At 43.4% G+C, this 21,981-nt stretch overlaps 1 protein-coding gene across 1 annotated transcript in view; it reads right to left on the reverse strand.

Annotated features, from left to right (window-relative positions):
- myo16 (myosin XVI) overlaps positions 1 to 21,456 on the reverse strand; it is a 427,405-nt gene extending 405,949 nt beyond the window's left edge. The window contains exon 1 of the mRNA XM_080196877.1: positions 21,201 to 21,456. Within this exon, the coding sequence (XP_080053003.1) occupies positions 21,201 to 21,426 (226 nt within the window). The 5' untranslated portion in view covers positions 21,427 to 21,456. The remainder of the gene's footprint in view (positions 1 to 21,200) is intronic.
- Between the last annotated feature and the right edge of the window lie 525 nt (positions 21,457 to 21,981).

Below are 21,981 nucleotides of genomic sequence, written 5' to 3' on the forward strand. Positions count from 1 at the left end.
GTCATATGCCCTTTTTTTTGCTGCACTGCCTGCCTGTCCATCTTTGGGTTTTCTCTGCCTTATTAGGGCAGATCAGCTGCAGGCAGTTTGGCAGAACATTCCAGCAAGTTATATGCAGTCTGCTTGTTAGCATTGAGGGGAAAGCATGTCAGCACTTGCAGGTGTGCTGATGGGGAGGAGGGAGAAGGGGTGGTTGCAGGGGTGGGGGGTGAGGAGGTGGAACAGTATCTCTATGATTGGGGAACAGGGGAGAGATAGGGAGGTGTCACACAGCCATCGGAGTCCGGAGGAGATGGTGGCCTTGTGCAGGAGGGTCTGGGTTTGGGGGGGGGGAAATCACTTTGCCCGAGATAGGCAGAGATATCCCCTTCCCCTACCTAAGATCGGTAGGGAGGAAAGGGAGTCCGCTGCCACTCTGCCCGAGATTGCGGGGGGTGGAGGGGGAACGTCTGCTGCCGTTCTGCTTGAGATCAGTGGGAGGCGAAAGTGGGGGCAGTGATCGTTCTGGGTGGGACAGCATCAGTAGGGGCCAGGAGGAAGCATTACCCGGCCCGGCAGGGATGTGGCAGGAGAGCAGCATGCTATTTTTTTTTTGGAGGTGCCGATCAGAGCTGCAGGGTTTGAGGTGCATTAAGCCCCATCCACAGGCTTGTGAAGCGCGATTTGGAATCGCTGATATTTTTGCAGGCAGAGTGTGGATGGGGGTATCTGAGAACAGGTCTAAAAGTTGATCTGAAACACTCCCAGTTTTAAGTCTGCCCAGCATTTAGAATCAAAATGGTAAAATAGGGCCCTTCATGTTAAATCACTGAAGCTGCATAGCAGGTTATCACAACAACAGTCTTTCCTTCTACTATCTTAAAAACAGTGTTCACTCTCAACAAACCATTGATTGACTTGTCACATCTTCTCTCCTATTACTCTATCTCAGCTTTTCTCTTCACCTGGGATTTATTAAGAAAAGGACAGAATTTTCCTCTGCTATCACTCACTGATAACAATTCAACAACTTGCACGTCATTTGTGAAGCATCCCTCTTTGCAATAGTATGAACAAGACTACCTTCTGATGCACTTTGTCACTTCTAACATTTCGTGCTGAACATGATGGAAATACTTATACATTTAACAGCTTTTAATGTTTGCACTTATGCCACACACATTGATTTTACTTTCTCGGCTCTAATAAAAAACACAAACTCACTTGGCACAAGTCCAACTGCACAGCTTGAGTGCAACTGAATTCAGCAAATGGTCCAATTGTGTGAACAAGTATGGTGACTTCAATGTAGGAAAATGCCAAAAGCTTCCTTTGTATCAATAGCATCTTTGGCTATCATAGCCATTGGGTGTGTAAGTGAAAATACAACATTAGAAACTTACATATATAAAGTTACTTTAAATATCATTCTAGATTATTATCAGTTAATATGCTTAAGAAAGAATCCTAATGGCAAGAAACTATGTGATTTTGGTTGATTTTAACTCTACCCGAGTTACTAGCAGGAAATCACGAGTCAGTTTCCTCCTTACGTCAGTATGAGCCCAAGGTGAATTTAGCTGCAGCTCTTATTAACATGTAGCTGCAGACCTGTGCAGTATTGCACACACCTATCAGCTGCTACTCCGGCAAGTTTGATTATAAGAATTCTATGAATGGCTTGTTCCTACTCCTACTGTTGGCATAAAAAAGTCCAAAAGTGCTTTGAATGGCAATTTCCAATCCTACTCTGCCAGGCCTTCACCTGGCAGGAAAGACAAGATAGTTTCCAGACTCAGGCTGGAGTTAAAATCGCAACCCTCACCTAATCATTCTTCAATGTTCATATTCAAAGTAGACCCTAATGCTTTTGTTGGGTTGCTGAACCCCACGTTCAAGTAAATAACAATAGAAATCGACAATGGCGTGATCTAGACAAGACGTGAGGGATAAATCATCTGCTAGATGGTAACTACTGTCCTATTGTTTCTAACAATTCCATAAAGTTCATAAAGCTTCATTCAAAAATTGGCTGACAGTTAAACAGCTCATAACTAAAGGAAGGCCTGGGCATCATCCAGCCTTAAACCAGCGTACAGCAGATATGTTCAAAATATGACTCCCAGACAATGGCCATCTTCAACATGAAAAAGGCCAAATATATTCTTCTGAAATTCAACAGCACCGCCAGCTGATTCCTATGATCAAGATTTTGGGAACATCACTGACTTAGAAGTTTAACTGGACAAACCATGTCAACACCTTGTTTGCACAATAAGAGCAGAGCCTATATGCTTAAAATTAGAGTAAATCACTACTTGAACCAGCAGTGGATTTCCAATTAAACGACCATGCCATGATATGGAATCTCCAAATAACAGGATGATCCCAAAATGAATGAGTTTTAATTCAATTGCCAACATTGGTTTCTTAACATCCATATGAGAGTCCTAGCTTTTGTAAATGCAATTCTTGGAAGTTGAAATGTTGTTTCTCAGTTCTACCATGAAAGCACGAATCGTGCATCATACAGTCCCGCTTTAACTGAACAACTCTGTAACATATCTGAATTAACGGTGAGCAGTTTTTAGCTAGTGTCTAAAAGAAACAGTCATTGGATAATTAAACACTCCAACTGTCACACTCAGGATCCCTTGTGAGAATTCAGATCCATAACTTTTAAGTTGACTGTTATACAGAGGAAAACTAAACTATCTGACTATTGGGTTAATGCCTGCAAAGAATCGGAAATGCAGAGGTTTGAAGAACAAATGGCATTTTCCGAGTGCATTTACAGGAAGCATTTGACAGCACAAAATTACAAAAAAGGTACAGACGTATAGAGGTTATGATATATCATAGCCATTATAATGTGGCTTAAAGAGGAGCTGTCCTGTCAGGGTTTTCAGATGGGATAGAGAGGGTGATTTAAAAAAAAGTGTCACAATACATGCAGCTATAGAAGAGTCAGTACACAAGAGAGAACTTTATATGAGGTTGTATGGGTTGGAACTATGAGTTGAACAGCGCAGAAAAAGTCCTTCAGCCCATTGAATCTGCACCAATAATAACTGCCACTAAAGTCACACAAATCCCATTTTCCAGCACTTGTCCCATATCCTTGAAATATATGATGTTTCAAGGGCTCATCCAAATATTTTTTAAAGGTTTCTGACCTCCACTACCTTCCAAGGCCATGCATTCTGAGGAACAAAAGAATGGGCAATCACATTGCTGTAAGTATGTTAAAGATCCCCTAACAGACAATTGAAGAGTAAATATGTAGGCAAGTTGCTGAGAAGTTTAAAGTTTATTTATTAGTGTCACAAGTAGGCTTTCATTAACACTGCAATGAAGTTACTGTGAAAATCCCCTTGTCGCCACACTCCGGTGCCTGTTTGGGTACACGGAGGGAGAATTTAGCGTGGCCAATGCATCTAACCAGCATGTCTTTCAGACTATGGGAGGAAATCAAAGCATCTGGAGGAAACCCACACAGACACCGGGAGAAATTGCAAACTCTACACAGACAATGGCACTGGGAGGCAGCAGTGCTAGCCATCATGCCAAAAGCAAGTATATCATATGCCTTCTTCATCCATTTCATCCACTTGTCATGCTACCTTAAGGAAATGGCATACTAAGATTCCTCTGATCTTTGGTGTTTCCAAGGTCCTGCCATTCATCCATGCATTTCTTTTTCTTGTTTGCCCTGCTCCAATGCGTCACCTCATATTTACTTGGACTGATTTTGCCGCTGATCAGCCTGTCTATATGCTCCTGTAATCTGAAGCTATCTGCCTCACTATTTACCACTCTATCTATTTCGTAACATCCGTGACCCTACTGATCAACCCTCCTATATTCAAGTCTAAATCATTAATACAAAGCATGAACAGAAAGGGCCCCAACACTAATCCCTGTGGGACCCCACAGGAAAGCCTTCCAATCTGAAAAACACCCCTTGACCATCACCCTCTTGCTTTCTAAAACTTTTCTTTCTTCCTAAAACTCCCTCCCCAGAACTTCTGCCTTCCATCTTTTATTATACAGATTACATGTCAAAACAAACCAAAGAATCCAACTCCAACTCAGACAGAAACTTTTTTGGAGGCCTTAGAAAGCTGTGGAATTGCCCATTGAATGTTCAAACTTTATGGATAATTTCCTCAGAGCTCAGTGCTTTATGGATTCTGTAGGGATCTGATGCATATTTTGGGTCATGTGTGTGGTCCCAAAAATCTAGAGACTGGAAGATGCGGGCCATTATCTTAAAGTAAATTACATTCTAGTCGCTACATCAACAGAATTGAAAATTGTTCCCTTTCAGAATAGATCAAATTCCTTTTTGAAAAATACTATTGAATCTTTGACCACCTTTTCAAGAAACTAACAATTCACTGCATTCAAAAGTATTTCTCATCACACTGCTGGTTGTTAACCCAATTATCTTAAATTGGTGTTCCTCCTTACATCATCAAAACCCTTCACATCATCTAATGTAATATTGAGCTGCACAAGGACCTTGTCACTGCTGGATGCACATATGGTAAAGTAACCAGCCAAGAAACACCTTCCAGTTTGCATGAGAACAACTTGGTTCAGGACCCAAAGGGCTGCTACTATCCATATTATTTGAAGGGAAAAAAAAGAAAACTGAAGAGAGTTCAAACCCAATTGCCTCCAATTATGAGGTACTTTGAAACTATGATCTTCAGCATAGGTTTTTACATTTTTGCAGTTGAGGGGATTTTATCATATCACTTTATATAAATCAACACACAAATGGTACTGAAGAATTGTGTCTTCTAAATGTGAAATAACCAGTTTCTGTAGGTTGTAATATTTTATTCACGAGGACAGTCCACCATCAGACTGTTAACTAAAACTGAGATGGCTGCAAAGGTTTCCAAAGATTAAGGTTAAAAAACTGAGAAAGAACATTAAAACACATTTAGCCAACTCTTGTGATTGCCAGTAATTTCAATTACAAGTGTCACTGATGCAATATTTATCCTTCTCATTGTAGTGGGAAGAGTCTGGTGGAATTGATGCTGTGAACAGATGGTTGAGGATGTCAGAGCCAGAATGGCTGGCTGCTTAAGTGTGACAGCTGGTTGGATCATCATTGTCAAATCGGAACTGGGACCTACAAAGCCATAGGGATTTTCTTTCACACATCCATTTGACAATATGGTGGAGGCTTCAACATGATGCAGAATGTAATATTCTGCCAGTTACTATATCAATGTTTTTTAAACCACATTTTAAGTTTTCATAATGCCTTGAGAGATAAATTAGTTATAGTCCATTTTCAGGTATATAACTGATGTTATGTCAATGGTATAAATGAGAACCTGTGGGCTCAAGGTCTGACATAAATTGGATCTCAGATTACAAGCAGCATGATCAAATCCCTAATTGCAGAGCTTGTATTTTCCATTTATATGTAATTTGAATTGAATTAATTATTGAGCGTATGGGCTTTGTTACTTCTCAATAGCAACCACGATAAGAGTGGAATTTTGAGAAAATGATCCATCCTCAAACTTTTAGTGATGCAGTTGATGGCATTCTTGCCTCTGAGTCAGAGGGCTGTGAACTCGAATCCTACTCTAGGACCCAAGCACAGAAATCTAGGCTGCCACAGTACTGAGAGAGTGATCCTACGAGAGAGGTGCCACATTTGAGATGAGATAGTAAACAGAAGCCACATTTGCCATTTCATAGAACACCCCATATCACTATTTCAGGGGTATTATAATGGTATGCTGACCAATATTTATCACACAAATCAACTTCAAGTGTGCAGATGATCTGGTCGCGTTGCTGTTTATGGGAGCTAGCTGTGCCTGAATTGGCTGCTGTATTTCCTACATGGCAACAGAGATGACATTCCAAAATTACTTCATTGGCTATAAAATGCCCATAGTCATGAAAAGTGCTATATAAGAGCAGGAGTTTCTATTTGTTTTAAAATAATTGATGATAACTGCAGCAGCAGAGCAAATCTATTGCTTCAATGGACAGGTCACTGTTGATCAGGTATCATTGGATTCATATGAAACAGGTACCAAGGTGCCTAAGAAATTTGGTGCAAATCAATGAACAACCCAAATCAACACAATTGGTAGAAAATCACTTTTGACCTGGTAGGGTTGCTGTTTTCTTTGAATGGCGATTGTTTCAGACAAAATGATCTCAATGTAAAAGATCACAATATTTGGATATAATATAGCAATGACTGCAACCCAGTTATGCTCACAAATTCTATTTTTGAGTTGCTTGTTTTGATTCTGTGCAAATTAGATGTTATGTGGATAGAAATCATACAGAAACTCAAGTTCAGCGAATACATATTTGAAAATTACATTATTTGAAGCTATAAATGCTATGCTTAAAAGTGGAAGGAGAAATAGCATTAAAAAATCCATTGAAGGCGGTATCAAATTTCATAGAAAATAAAGAGTTTATTTTTTAGTGTCACAAGTAGGCTTACATTAACATTGCAACAAAGATACTGTGAAAATCCTTTAGTTGCAACACTGTTCGGGTACACCGAGGAGGAATTTAGCATGGCCAATGCACCTAACCAGCACATCTTTCAGACTGTGGGAGGAAACCCACATTGACACAGGGCAAGAGAAGTTCTTGGCAGGTCGGATCAAGGGAAACCCCAAGGTTTTTTACTCTTACGTGAGAAATAAAAGAATGACCAGGGTGAGGTTAGGGCCAAACAAGGATAGTAGTGGGACCTTGTGCATGGAGTCAGAAGGGATAGGTGAGACATTGAATGAATACTTTTCTTCATTGGTCACTAAAGGAGAGGGGCCATGCTTTTGAGGATGAGCGTGTGATACAGACTGACAGGATGGAGGACGAAGATGTTCTGAGGGAAGGTGTATTAGCAATTTTGAAAAGCCTGAGGGTCAGAAGTTCCCCTGGGCCAGATGGGATACATCCAAGGATACTTCAGGAGACAAGGGATGAGATTGCGGAGTCTTTAGCTTTGATCCTTGGGTCTTCATTGTCCATGCAAATTGTGCCAGAGGACTGGAGAGTGGCAAGTGTTGTTCCTCTCTTCAAGAAAGGAAATAGGAACAATCTGGGTAATTTTAGGTCAGTTAGTCTTACTTCAGTGGTCGGTAAGTTAATGGAAAAGGTCCTGAGGGACAGGATTTATGACCATTTGGAAAGATGCAGGTTAATCCTGGATAATCAGTATGGTTTCATGAGCGGTAAGTCATGCCTCACAAATCTGTTTAAATTCTTTGAAGAGGTAACTAAGTATGTAGATGAAGGTAGAGCAGTTGATGTCGTATACATGGATTGTAGTAAGGCGTTTGATAAGGTTCCCCATAGTAGGCTCATGAAGAAAGTAAGGAGGTGTGGGATAAAAGGAAATTTGGCTGATTGGATAAGTAACTGGCTATCTCATAGAAGACAGAGGGTGGTGGTGGAGGGAAAATTTTCAGACTGGAGGCCAGTTATCAGCGGTGTACCATAGGGATCAATGATTTGGAAAAGGGGGCTGAAGGGTGGGTTAGTAAATTTGCTGATAACACCAAGATTGGTGGAAAAGTGGATGAGGTGGAGGGCTCTTGTAGGCTGTAAAGAGACATTGATAGGATGCAGAGCTGGGCCGAAAAGTAGCAGATGGAGTTTAACCCTAATAAGTGTGAGGTGATTAATTTTGGTAGGACAAAGTTGAATGCGGATTACTGGGTCAACGGCAGGGTTCTGAGGAATGTGGTGGAACAGAGAGATCTTGGGGTTCATGTCCACAGATCTCTGAAGATTGCCACTCAAGTGGATAGAGCCGCGAAGAAGGCTTAAAGTGTGTTAGCATTTATTAACAGGAGGTTTGAGTTTAAGAGCCATGGGGTTATTCTGCGACTATACAGGACCTTGGTGAGACCACATTTGGAATATTGTGTTCAGTTCTGTTCACCTCACTATAAGAAGAATGTGGAAGCATTGGAGAGAGTGCAGAGGAGATTTACCAGGATGCTGCCTGGTTTGGAGGATAGGTCTTATGAGGAAAGGTTGAGAGAGCTGGGGCTTTTCTCTTTAGAGCGGAGGAGGATGAGAGGCGACTTAATAGAAGTTTATAAGATGATGAGGTGGATTGATAGAGTGGACATGCAGAGATTATTTCCTCGGGTGGATGTAGCTGTTACTACGGGGCATAACTATAAGGTTCATGGTGAGAGATATAGGAGGGATATCCTAGGTAGATTCTTCACTCAGAGTGGTTGGAGTATGGAATGCACTGCCTGCTGTGATAGTGGAGTCGGACACTTTTGGAACTTTCGAGCGATTATTGGATAGGCACATGGAGCACACCAGAATGATAGGAAGTGGGATAGCTTGATCTTTGGCCTGGACATAGCTCGGCACAACATTGAGGGCTGAAGGGCCTGTGCTATGCTGTACTACTCCATGTTCTACATTATATAATGTGCAGACTCTGCACAGACAGTGACCCAAGGCAGGAATTGAACCCAGGCCCCTGGCGCTGTGCGAAAGTAATGTCAACCACTGGGCCACCAATATAAAATGGATTAAACAGAAAAAGAAAATTGAGTAAGTTTCACGTATCTTACTTGAGGACAACCAGTTGTGAAATATTGTAGGAAAATCTACAGAGGATAAACTGGCAAACACATCATGATCAGCACACGCCAAATGGCCTGTTCCTGTGCTATACTGTTCTTTTAACACAGAACTGGGAGAAAACCTGATCAAAGTGAGAATCTGCAACCTGCTTAAGCAGAAGGCAGACTGGAAAGTGGTAATGATGTCAGTAGTCACTGCTGCTACCCCACCCACTCAAAAGTCTCAAGAGTCCACAGAGTGGCCAAAAGTGAGAGTTATGGAAAAAAGCATTTTATGTAGCATTGGGCCTCCATGCTAAAGAGTAGATGACCAGGTTAATTCATTCCGTTATACCGTAGGACCAATCACTTGTGATGTCCTCGAGACAGGGGTAGAAGAGACCTCTGCAGATATCGAAACTGTCCTTAAAGCCCTTGACACTTTTGAGCATAAAGCAAAACCTCATGATTGTGTGAGTGTGTAATTATCCCAAAGAGCAGAGAAACTCACTCAATTATTTCTCACTAACCTGTATCATCTAGCTAGTTCTTGTGAATATTGTGCATTAAAAAGATGAACTTATTTTTGATTGCACTGTCAGAGCCCATGACGAAAGGTTCTCAAATCAAATCTTGATCAATTGGGCCAACAAATGGAAGATGGAGTTTAATTTAGACAAATGCGAGGTGATGCATTTTGGTAGATTGAACCAGGACAGGACTTACTCAGTTAATGGTAGGGCACTGGGGAGAGTTACAGAACAAAGAGATCTAGGGGTACATGTTCATAGCTCCTTGAAAGTGGAGTTACAGGTGGACAGAGTGGTAAAGAAGGCATTCGGCATGCTTGGTTGCATCAGTCAGAACATTGAATACAGGAGTTGGGACGTCTTGTTGAAGCTGTATAAGACATTGGTAAGGCCACACTTGGAATACGGTGTGCAGTTCTGGTCACCCTATTATAGAAAGGATATTACTAAACCAGAAAGAATGCAGAAAAAATTTACTAGGGTGCTACAGGGATGGATTGAGTTATAAGAAGAGGCTGAATAGACTGGGACTTTTTCCTCTGGAGCAGAGGAGGCTGAGGGGTGACCTTATAGTGGTCTATAAAATAATGAGGGGTACAGACAAGGTAGGTAGTCAATATCTTTTCCCAAAGATAGGGGTGTCTAAAACTAGAGCACATAGGTTTAAAGTGAGAGGGGAGAGATACAAAAGTGTCCAGAGGGGCAATTTTTTTGAGTGTCTGGAACAAGCTGCCAGAGGTAGTAGTAGAGGTGGGTACAATTTTATCTTTTAAAAAGCATTTAGATAGTTACATGGATACAATGGGGTATGGGCCAAATGCGGGCAATTGTGATTAGCTTAACGGTTTTAAAGAAAAAGGGCGGCATGAACAAGTTGGGCCAAAGAGACTGTTTCCATGCTGTAAACCTCTTTGACTCTAAATCTTTTTTCATGCAATAAAGATGACCTCGCATTTGGTCAAACACTTCAGTTAATGAGACAGCCTTATTTAGTAGTTTGGCCTATGATTCATCAATATACCAAGGCTATAGATGACCCTGTTAGCTCAGCAAGGCCAACAGCAGCGGTCCCATCTGTTCAAAAATCTGCCAAAAGGGATGAAACAGCTGGAAACCAGGCAGCCATCTTGAGGTGCTTATGCTGCAGTGCAAAGAACTGGCATAGGTGCTAAGATTGTCCAGCAGGGAACATATCGTAGTTTCCATCGTGGAAAGACAGGACACTTCAAGTACCTTTGCATTCCATCAACTTCAATAGAGAAGACAAGAGAATATTTATGAAATGCACACCATCCAAGAAACTGGAAACATTGACAGAGCCAAAGTTGCAGTTTCTAGGGAAAGTAAATGGTCTTGACCAAGACTATTAGTCTGTAGAGGTTAAAAGCTTTGACACTGACTTTAAAATTGACATTGGAGCTGGTGCTACAATACGAGTTGACCATATGGATTGATTCTAATCAATACCTTGTTTAATTAGATATTAAATTGAAAGCTCCATGTGAGACAAACCCCCAATAAAAAGGTCAGCTAATTATCAAGCTTTACTACCAGAAGCAACAAATCATTGGCTCCCTCTATGTTGTTCACAGTCAAAAACATATCCTTAATGATTTGATTTATTATCACATGTATTAATATACAGTGAAAAGTATTAATGTATGGAGATGTCTGTATACCAATGGGTATTCTGGAAAATGTAAATGATGATGTGCAATTGGACAACTGGATGCTTTTCATAGAGGAATTTCCAAAGTCGTGTGTAAGTCGATGGATTTTCATCCAACAACAGCTCAAGAGTTGTGTTCATTGAGCAATGGTTCACTCCATCACAGAGACACCATCCATTAGATCCCAGACAGATGGTTAGGTTGTGGATCTCTTGGTTCCTTTCAAAAGCTGGGCCAGAAGTTGCAGATACAGAAGACATTGCCACAGACACTGACTGTCCACAAGGTGACCATTTGGTCTGGAATTGGCTTCTTCCAGAAGATGGCCACAAGGAAGAGGCTGTTGTAGCATCAATTGATCCATTGGAAGATGAGGCCTGGGATTCTCCAAGTACGTCCCTTCCACCCAAGAACCTTGATGGCCAGTTGAATCAGGTGAGGGGACCAAATTGGGATTTCTGCTGGATATCGATCCTATTGCTGTCATGGAAGTGTTGGGGGAAGCACAACCCCAACTTAATCCAGTAACTTGCTGGTAAATCTCCCTGAATCTTCTACAGTCTTTATATCTTTCCTAAACTGCATACAGAATTGGACACAATACTCTGAAAAACAGCCATTCACCACAACTCTATTTTCCATCTTTTGCCAATTTTATATCCATGCAGCAACTTCCCCCTATATATCATTAGCTTCTTTTTTTAGCAAGCATAGTACATGTTATTTTATCAAATTTCTTTTGAAAGTTCATATGCTCAATATTAATTAAGATATCCTCCAGCATTCAGTCACTGTATTAAAAAAAGTCAATCTAATCAAAGCCTGATTTTCTCAAAACAGATCTTTGCATTCTCTCATTTGTTAATCTTTTCTAAGTAGTGGCTAGAGTAGACTCTATTATATAACTAATTTTTTTTATGTTACGTTACTTATGGACAAGAAAATAGTTTTGTAATATAGTTCTACCCAAATATATTCTTGGGCGGCACAGTGGCTAGCACTGCTGCCTCACAGCACCAGGGACCCAGGTTCGATTCCCAGTTTGGGTCACTATGTGGAGTTTGCACCTTCTCCCCGGGTCTGTGTGGTTTTCCTCCCACAGCCTGAAAGACAATGCTGGTTAGGTGCATTGACTCAAATAGGCGCCAGAGTGTGGCAAGTAGAGAAATTTCACAATAACTTCACTGCAGAGTTAATGTAAGCCTTACTTGTGACTAATAAATAAACTTTAAATTTAAACTTTGATATCACTCTGTATTAGTGCTGATTCCTTACACAACAGATAATGAAAGAACAAAGTAAGATACATAGTATGAGTTCAAAAGAGCCTGCCATAATTATTAGATAATTGGGCAGTTTCTTGTGTAGTCACCTAGGAGACAGTTGAAAGCTAAGAAAGTATCCGAGACAACTCATTGAAATTTATTGAAGTTGGAAAGAAACAAATTTAACTTTGTTCTAACTTGTACTTCAAAGGCGTTAGATGTATCTCTCATCCGAATTGCTGCTATTCAATAGTTCCTTTGAAACAAGGAGGGTGAGACTAACTTTGAGACAAAAAGGCACAGAGACTCAAAGAAACTGCAAACAAGAGAAAGCAGTAAAGTCCCATGTAAGGTTGCTTGTTTGGAGAGTTTGTTTACTAAGTGGCTGACAGTGGGTCACAATATTATTACGGACTTGCGAGGAGCATTCCTGTTCTTGGAGTGCCCTTCAAGGGGTCCCTTCAAGTATTATTGATTAGGCAGCACATCACATGGTGTATGTGAATATTGTATGACCCCCAGTTGTCAGTAACAACCTGCCTGAAAATTGCACTGTCGGAACTTTTGTATTCTAAATGCAAACAAAGTGCACTCTCTGACCTCATCACCCACAACCCCAATTTTTCAACGCCACTCATTCTTCAGGTGGGCATTGAGTAGAGCAATTGGAACTCAAACTTTAAGTAAGAGCCACAGGAACACTTGATGATCAGAGACTACCTATTCTTGACAGTAGTAAGTAATAGTGCCATCATATTCATTTTTATTTATTCTTTTATGGGGTATGGGCATTACTGGCAAGGCCAGCACTTGTTGCTTGTACATATTTGCCCTTAATCTGAGTTATTTCAGAACACCATTAAGAGTCAAACACGTTTGAGAGAGCCTGGAGTCACAGATATAACAGACTGTGATGGAGGGGTATGTGATGTACTGTTTCTGTATGATGTGGGAGCTGGTGGACCCCAAGGTCCTTCCCAGGTGACCATGTCTGCAGTAAGTGCTGGTTGCTGGAAGAGCTCCAGCTCAAAGTAGATGAGCTGAACTCTGAGCTTCAGACACTGAGGCTCATCAGGGAGAAGGAGTGTACCGTAGATAATGGGGTGCAAGAGACATCCACACCCTCTAGACTGGCTAACTCTAAGGGTCAGGAACAAGATGGTGCTGCTGCGGGGAAGAAGGGTGAGAGGAAGGAGGGGGGAATGGGGAGGAAGGAGGGGGGGACCCAAAGGCCTTAGCCTCTCAATCCGCACAACAGGTTTGAGGTTCTTGCTCCCAGTGTAGACAAGGACAAGGGCTGTAAGGCTGATGAGCAAACTGCCCACAGTACAGTGGTGCAGACACAGGACAAAGAGGAAGAAGTAAAGAGGAATGTAGTGGTAATTGGGGATAGTGTGGTTAGGGGTATAGACACTGTCCTTTGTGACAGGGATAAGGAATACAGAAGGGTGTGTTGTCTGCCTGGTGCTCGGGTCCAGGATGTCTCATCTGGGCTGCAGAGGAACCTGGAGTGGGAGGGTGAGAATCTGGTCGTTGTAGTACATGTGGGTGCCAACGACATAGGCAAAGTGGGGACTAAGGATCTGCAGAGGGAGTATGAAAAGATGGGAATCAAATTAAAAAGCAGAACCAACAAGGTGGTTATCTCGGGATTACTACCTGAGCCGCGTGCAGATGGGCGTAAGGTAAATAGGATTAAAGAGATGAATGAGTGGCTCAGGGATTGGTGTGGGAGGAATGGGTTTGAATTTATAGGGTATTGGCACCAGTATTGGGGCAGGTGGGACCTGTTCAGATGGCATGGTCTTGGTCTGAACTGTGCTGGGGCCAGAGTCCTGGCGAGTCGTATAACTAGGACTGTAGAAAGGGCTTTAAACTAATTGGGGGGGGCGTGGTAGGAGAAATTACAATGTCTAAAGTAAAAGAGAGGGTTACGGGCGTGGGAAGATGATAAGGATGTTCCAATAATAAAGGGAGTAAGGGGCATGAGAAAGGTTGGTAGCGTTCCTTCAAATAGGGTCCAGATAAAGGCTGGGATAAAGACACTTTACCTGAATGCATGAAGCATTCGGAACAAAGTGAGTGAGCTGGTGGCGCAGATCAGCACAAATGGATATGATCTGGTGGCCATTACAGAAACGTGGTTGCAGGGTGACAGAGACTGGGAGCTGAATGTCCAGGGGTATCAAGTGTTTAGGAAGGATAGACGGGAGGGAAAAGGGTGTGGGGTAGCTCTGTTGATTAAGGATATCAGGGCGGTAGTAAGGGAAGATACAGGCTCCAAAGAGCAGAACGTGGAATCATTGTGGGTGGAGATAAGGAACAGTAAGGGGAGGAAGGCACTGGTGGGTGTGGTCTACAGGCCCCCAAATAATAACTTGGAGGTGGGGCGGGCTATAAACAAGCAAATAATTGATGCGTGCAGAAATGGAACGGTGATAATTATGGGTGATTTCAATCTACATATTGATTGGTTGACCCACATCGGACGCGGTGGGCTTGAGGAAGAGTTCTTGGAATGCTGCCGGGATAGTTTCCTTGAACAGTGTGTGTTGGAGCCGACGAGGGAGCGAGCTATCTTAGATCTGGTGTTATGTAACGAGGCGGGTAGAATTAGGGACCTTGTGGTGAAGGATCCTCTTGGGACAAGTGATCATTGTATGGTTGAGTTTTTGATGCAGATGGACGATGAGAAAGTAGGGTCCCGAACCTGTGTCCTCTGTTTGAACAGAGGGGAGTACGATGGGATGAGAGAGGAATTGGCAAATGTAGATTGGGGGTGCAGATTGGTCAGTAGGACCGCTGAGGAACAGCGGAGGATCTTTAAGGAGACCTTTTTCGGTGCTCAGCAGAAATTTATTCCGATGGTAAAGAAGGAACGTAGGAGAAGGGATAATCAGCCGTGGTTATCGAAGGAAATAAAGGAGACCATTAAATTAAAAGTTGATGCGTTTAGAGTGGCTAAAAGTAGTGGGCGAGTAGAAGATTGGGAGACGTTTAAAAATCAACAAAGATTGACTAAGAAGTTGATAAAGAAAGGAAGGATAGACTATGAAGCTAAACTAGCACTAAATATAAAAAAGGACAGTAAGAGTTTTTATAAATATATAAAGAGGGGGAGGCTGGCTAGAGTGAATGTTGGGCCCTTAGAGGATGGGAGGGGGGATTTAGTGGTGGGGGATGAGGAAATAGCTGAGGCCTTAAATAAGTTTTTTGCCTCGGTCTTCTGGAGGAGGACGCGAATAGTTTGCCGGGTATTAAAGATAGAAGGATGGTAGGAGTTGAGGGCCTGAATGCAATTACTGTCACTAGAGAGTTAGTGCTGTTGACAAGGTACCTCACAAGAGGTTATTACAGAAGGTCAGGGGGCATGGAGTTGGGGGTAGGGTGTTAGCCTGGATAGAGGATTGGCTGTCAAATAGGAATGATGTGGGTATGCCGGCGTTGGACTGGCGTAAACACAGTAAAAAGTCTGACAACACCAGGTTTTAGTCCAACCGATTTATTTGATAATATACTCACAAGCTTTCGGGTTAGCCCCTTCGTCAGGTGAATGGAGAGTTCTGGCCTCAGACAGAGCATATAAAGCACAGACAGTTTAGAGATTACTGATTAGAATGTGAATCCTTACACCTAACCTGCTGTTCAAGGCCTGAAGTGGCTGATAATGTGAGTGGAAGGAGCACTGATCACAGTTTAAAGAGATGTGTATTGTCTCCAGACAGTACAGTAAGTGAGGTTTTGCAAACCCAGGCAAGTCACGGGGGTTACAGATAGTGCGACATGAACCCAAGATCCCTGTTGAGACCGTCCTCATGTGTGCGGAACTTGGCTATCAGTCTCTGTTCAGCGACTCTGCGCTGTCGTGTGTCGTGAAGGCCGCCTTGGAGAATGCTTACCCGAAGGTCGGAGGCTGAATGCCCGTGACCACTGAAGTGTTCGCCAACAGGAAGGGAACAGTCTTGCCTGGTGATTGTCGAGCGATGTTCATTCATCCGTTGTCGTAGCGTCTGCATGGTCTCCCCAATGTACCATGCTTCGGGACATCCTTTCTTGCAACGTATCAGGTAGACAATGTTGGCCGAGTTGCAAGAGTATTTACCATGTACCTGGTGGATGGTATTCTCACGTGTGATGATGGTATCCATGTCGATGATCCGACATGTCTTGCAGAGGTTGCTGTGGCAGGGTTGTGTGGTATTGTGGTCACTGTTCTCCTGAAGGCTGGGTAGTTTGCTGCGAACAATGGTCTGTTTGAAGTTGTGTGGTTGTCTGAAAGCAAGAAGTGGGGGTGTGGGGATAGCCCTGGCGAGATGTTCGTCTTCATCTTCTTCATTGCACAGAATCTTCAACCGATGCTATACACTAGATACATCGATGACATTTTCTTCCTTTGGCCTCATGGTGAACAATCACTGAAACAACTATATGATGATATCAACAAATTCCACCCCACCATCAGACTCACCATGGACTATTCCCCAGAATCAGTTGCATTCTTGGACACACGCATCTCCATTAAGGACGGTCACCTCAGCACCTCACTGTACCGCAAGCCCACAGACAATCTCACAATGCTCCACTTCTCCAGTTTCCACCCTAAACATGTTAAACAAGCCATTCCCTATGGACAAGCCCTCCGTATACACAGGATTTGCTCAGATGAGGGGGATCGTGACAGACACCTCCAGACCCTGAAAGATGCCCTCATAAGAACAGGATATGGTGCTCGACTCATAGATCGGCAGTTCCGATGCGCCACAGCAAAAAACCGCACCGATCTCCTCAGAAGGCAAACACAGGACACAGTGGACAGAGTACCCTTCGTCGTCCAGTACTTCCCCAGAGCGGAGAAGCTACGACATCTTCTCCGGAGTCTTCAACATATCATTGATGAAGACGAACATCTCACCAGGGCTATCCCCACACCCCCACTTCTTGCTTTCAGACAACCACACAACCTCAAACAGACCATTGTTCGCAGCAAACTACCCAGCCTTCAGGAGAGCAGTGACCACAATACCACACAACCCTGCCACAGCAACCTCTGCAAGACATGTCGGATCGTCGACATGGATACCATCATCACACGTGAGAATACCATCCACCAGGTACATGGTAAATACTCTTGCAACTCGGCCAACATTGTCTACCTGATACGTTGCAAGAAAGGATGTCCCGAAGCATGGTACATTGGGGAGACCATGCAGACGCTACGACAACGGATGAATGAACATCACTCGACAATCACCAGGCAAGACTGTTCCCTTCCTGTTGGCGAACACTTCAGTGGTCACGGGCATTCAGCCTCTGACCTTCGGGTAAGCATTCTCCAAGGCGGCCTTCACAACACACGACAGCGCAGAGTCGCTGAACAGAGACTGATAGCCAAGTTCCGCACACATGAGGACGGTCTCAACAGGGATCTTGGGTTCATGTCGCACTATCTGTAACCCCCATGACTTGCCTGGGTTTGCAAAACCTCACTTACTGTACTGTCTGGAGACAATACACATCTCTGTAACCTGTGATCAGTGCTCCTTCCACTCACATTATCAGCCACTTCAGGCCTTGAACAGCAGGTTAGGTGTAAGGATTCGCATTCTAATCAGTAATCTCTAAACTGTCTGTGCTTTATATGCTCTGTCTGAGGCCAGAACTCTCCATTCACCTGACGAAGGGGCTAACCCGAAAGCTTGTGAGTATATTATCAAATAAATAGGTTGGACTAAAACCTGGTGTTGTCAGACTTTTTACTGTCAAATAGGAGGCAGAGAGTGGGGGTTAATGGGTGCTATTCGGATTGGCGGTTGGTGACTAGTGGAGTGCCCCAGGGGTCGGTGCTGGGGCCTCAGCTATTTACCATTTATATAGATGATCTGGAGGAGGGAACCGAGTGTATGGTGTCGAAATTTGCTGATGACACCAAGATTGGTGGAACGGCAAATTGCGCGGAGGGTGTGGAGAGTCTGCAGAAGGATCTAGATAGGCTGGGCAAATGGGCCAGGAACTGGCAAATGGAATTTAATGTTGGCAAGTGCGAGGTGGTCCACTTTGGTAGGAATAATGGTAGGAAGGACTATTACTTACGTGGCGAAAAACTGCAGCAGGCGACGGTGCAGAGGGACCTCGGGGTCCTTGTGCATGAGTCGCAAAAACCCTGCCTGCAGGTGCAGCAGGTGGTCAGGAAGGCGAATGGGATGCTGGCCTTCATAGCGAGGGGGATTGAATATAAAAGTAGGGAGGTCTTGCTGCGGCTATATAGGGCATTGGTGAGGCTGCAGCTGGTGTACTGTGTGCAGTTTTGGTCGCCGTACTTACGCAAGGATATTTTGGCCTTGGAGGGAGTGCAGAGGAGGTTTACTAGGCTGATACCGGAGTTGAGGGGGTTGAGCTATGAGGAGAGGCTGAATAAACTAGGCTTGTACTCGTTAGAGTTTAGAAGAATGAGGGGAGATCTCATTGAGACATATAAGATGATGAATGGGATGGATAGGATAGAGGTGGAGAGACTCTTCCCGCTCAGAAGGGACAGTAGGACTAGGGGGCACAGCCTCAAGATAAGGGGGGGCAGTTTAGAACGGAGTTGAGGAGGAACTTCTTCACTCAAAGGGTGGTGAATCTCTGGAATTCTCTGCCCGTTGAGGTGGTGGAGGCTGCCTCGCTAAATATTTTTAAGATGCGGGTTGATGGGTTTTTGATAAGCAAGGGGATTAAGGGTTATGGGGAGAGGGCAGGAATGTGGAACTGAGCCACGACAGATCAACCATGATCTTATTGAATGGCGGGGCAGGCTCGAAGGGCTAGATGGCCTACTCCTGCTCCTATTTCTTATGTTCTTATGAATACATCCCAGGGTTCTGAAGGAAATGGCAGAGGTGATCGTAGATGCCTTAGTGATTATTTACCAAACTTTGCTGGATTCCGGGGAAGTGCCGGAAGATTGGAAAACGGCTAATGTTACGCCGCTGTTTAAAAAGGGTAGTAGGCAAAAGGCAGGGAATTATAGGTCGGTTAGTTTAACGTCTGTTGTTGGAAAAATGCTTGAATCCGTCATCAAAGAAGATATAGCGAGGCACCTTGAGAAGAATTGTTTGATAGAGCAGACGCAGCATGGATTCGTTAAGGGGAAGTTGTGTCTGACAAATTTATTGGAATTCTATGAGGATGTGACTAGTGCGGTGGATAGAGGGGAACCGGTGGATGTGGTGTTTCTCGATTTTCAGAAGGCATTTGATAAGGTGCCGCACAAAAGGTTGCTTCAGAAGGTTAGGGGGCATGGAGTTGGGGGTAAGGTGTTAGCATGGATAGAGGATTGGTTGTCTAATAGGAGGTAGAGAGTTGGTATCAATGAGTGCTATTCTGATTGGCAGTTGGTGACTAGTGGAGTGCCCCAGGGATCGGTGCTGGGGCCTCAGCTATTTACTATTTATATAGATGATCTGGAGGAGGGGGCTGAGTGTAGGGTGTTGAAATTTGCTGATGACACAAAGACAAGTGGAAAAGCAAATTGTGCGGAGGGTGTGGAAAGTCTGCAGAGGGATCTAGATAGGCTGAGCGAGTGGGCGAGGACCTGGCAGATGGAGTACAATGTTAGCAAGTGTGAGGTTATCCACTTTGGCAGGAATAATAGTAGGAGGGATTACTATTTAAAGGGCGAAAAGCTGCAGCATGCTACAGTGCAGAGGGACCTGGGGGTCCTTGTGCATGAGTCGCAAAAACCCAGCCTGCAGGTGCAGCAGGTGATCAAGAAGGCGAATGGGATGCTGGCCTTTATAGCGAGGGGGATAGAATATAAAAGGTGGGAGGTCTTGCTGCAACTGTACAGGGCACTGGTGAGGCCGCAGCTGGAGTACTGTGTGCAGTTTTGGTCGCCGCACTTGTGCAAGGATATTTTGGCCTTGGAGGGAGTGCAGAGGAGGTTCACTAGGCTGGTACCGGAGTTGAGGGGGTTGGACTATGACGAGAGGCTGAATAGACTGGGTCTGTACTCGGAGTTTAGAAGGATGAGGGGGGATCTTATAGAGACGTATAAGATAATGAAGGGGATGGATAGGGTAGAGGTGAAGAGATTCTTCCCACTCAGAAAGGACAGCAGGACTAGAGGGCACAGCCTCAAGATAAGGGGGTGGGGGGGGTGCAGTTTAGAACAGAGTTGAGGAGGAACTTCTTCACTCAAAGGGTGGCGAATCTCTGGAATTCTCTGCCCGTTGAAGTGGTGGAGGCTACCTCGCTAAATATATTTAAGACACGGGTAGATAGGTTTTTGGTAGGCAAGGGAATTAAGGGTTATGGGGAGAAGGCGGGAAAGTGGAACTGAGCCACTACAGATCAGCCATGATCTTATTGAATGGCGGGGCAGGCTCGAAGGGCTAGATGGCCTACTCCTGCTCCTATTTCTTATGTTCTTATGTTCTTATGATAGGCCATCCTGGGTAAAGATGACATTTCCCTCCCCAAAAGGAATTAGTGCTCGATGGGCAATCAATAATAGTTCTGATGGTCACCATTACTGAGACTAGTTTTATAATACGCATTTATTAATTGAATTTAAATTCTGCTACCAACTGTCATGGGAGGGTTTGAACTGGCCTGGATCACCAATTCAGTGACATATAAACAAGGAGCAGGAGTAGGCTATTCAGCCCTTCGAGCCTGCTCTGCCATTTAATAAGATCATAGGTGATCTTATAGTAACCTCAAATCTGCGCTCCCAATAACTTATCACCCCCCCTGTTTACCAAGAATCAGCCTACCTCTGCCTTCAAAATATGCAAAGACTCTTTTTCCATTAATTTTCAGGAAAAATTTCCAAAGACTCATGACCGTCAAAATATATTTTGTCTCATCCCCTTATTTTTGAACAATGACCCTCTAGGTCTAGATTCTCTGACAAGAGGAAACATCCTCTTCACATTCACTCTGTCGAGATCCCTCAGGACATGACCACCAGATCAACATCTCCTCATATATATGAGTACATGTTTCAAAGTTCAGGAAGCAGAAGAAGACTTATTTTCCTTCGATATTTATATGTAAATGTGCACATTAAATTTGTCTGAATGCTGAACCTTGGGATGGATCTTATTAGCTTTATACTGCATAAAATTAGAAGCCATGGCTCAGGTTGTATGAGATTTTTTTAAGACAATCTTTTACCTTCTTTATCGTCATGCCGTATAATGGCTTCCTGTATTATGTCTGAGGAGATGAAGTGAACCTTGTTTTTCTTCCCATGTTTGTGCTTGTATTTGAATCCCTCCTGTTTCTGAAGGAGCTTTTCACGTTCATAGTAGGCCTTTATCTGGTCACATCGCATGCGTTTCACCAAACGTTGCCGCTGTCCTAAAGGGAGTGACTCCAACAAGCACTGGTCGATTTCCATGTCATGAGTTCGGAAAACATTACAGAGCTGGAAACAACCTAAACAAGGAAAAATACTGTCACAATTGGAAACTATCACATCAAGGTTTATTTTTAATTTATAGTACATGGATGAACTAAGTGAAAAGTACTATCAAATAATGAATGCTTCAGTCATTGTAACTATTTTAACACATTTACGCTAAGATCTAGGATGTGCCTTTTTATCCCTTGTAATATATTATGCACTACTCTACCCAGTGACACTGATTCCATTAACGCTCCCAATGTACAATTATCAGAGATCCAGGTTCTAAAAGATCAAAGTTTAACCGTTGCCTAGCAATGGAATATTGAAGATTGAAATAAACCTCATATATTGCAGTCTGTACTTCAGAAACATGCAACATTTTAAGATTATTTTGCATCCGTAGCAACATTTGATTTTGGATATGGAGTAGACTTGCCCGCAACTGCAGGATTCAAACGGCTGAACAGGTGATGACCTGGCAAATTCTGTGGCCCTTCTCTCTGCTCCATCAGACTAGCAAGGTGCAGGCCCAGGGTAGCCCAACAG

This window comes from Carcharhinus amblyrhynchos, chromosome 10 (genome assembly GCF_965287045.1).
Source record: "Carcharhinus amblyrhynchos chromosome 10, sCarAmb.v2.hapA, whole genome shotgun sequence".
NCBI classification, from domain to species: Eukaryota; Metazoa; Chordata; class Chondrichthyes; order Carcharhiniformes; family Carcharhinidae; genus Carcharhinus; species Carcharhinus amblyrhynchos.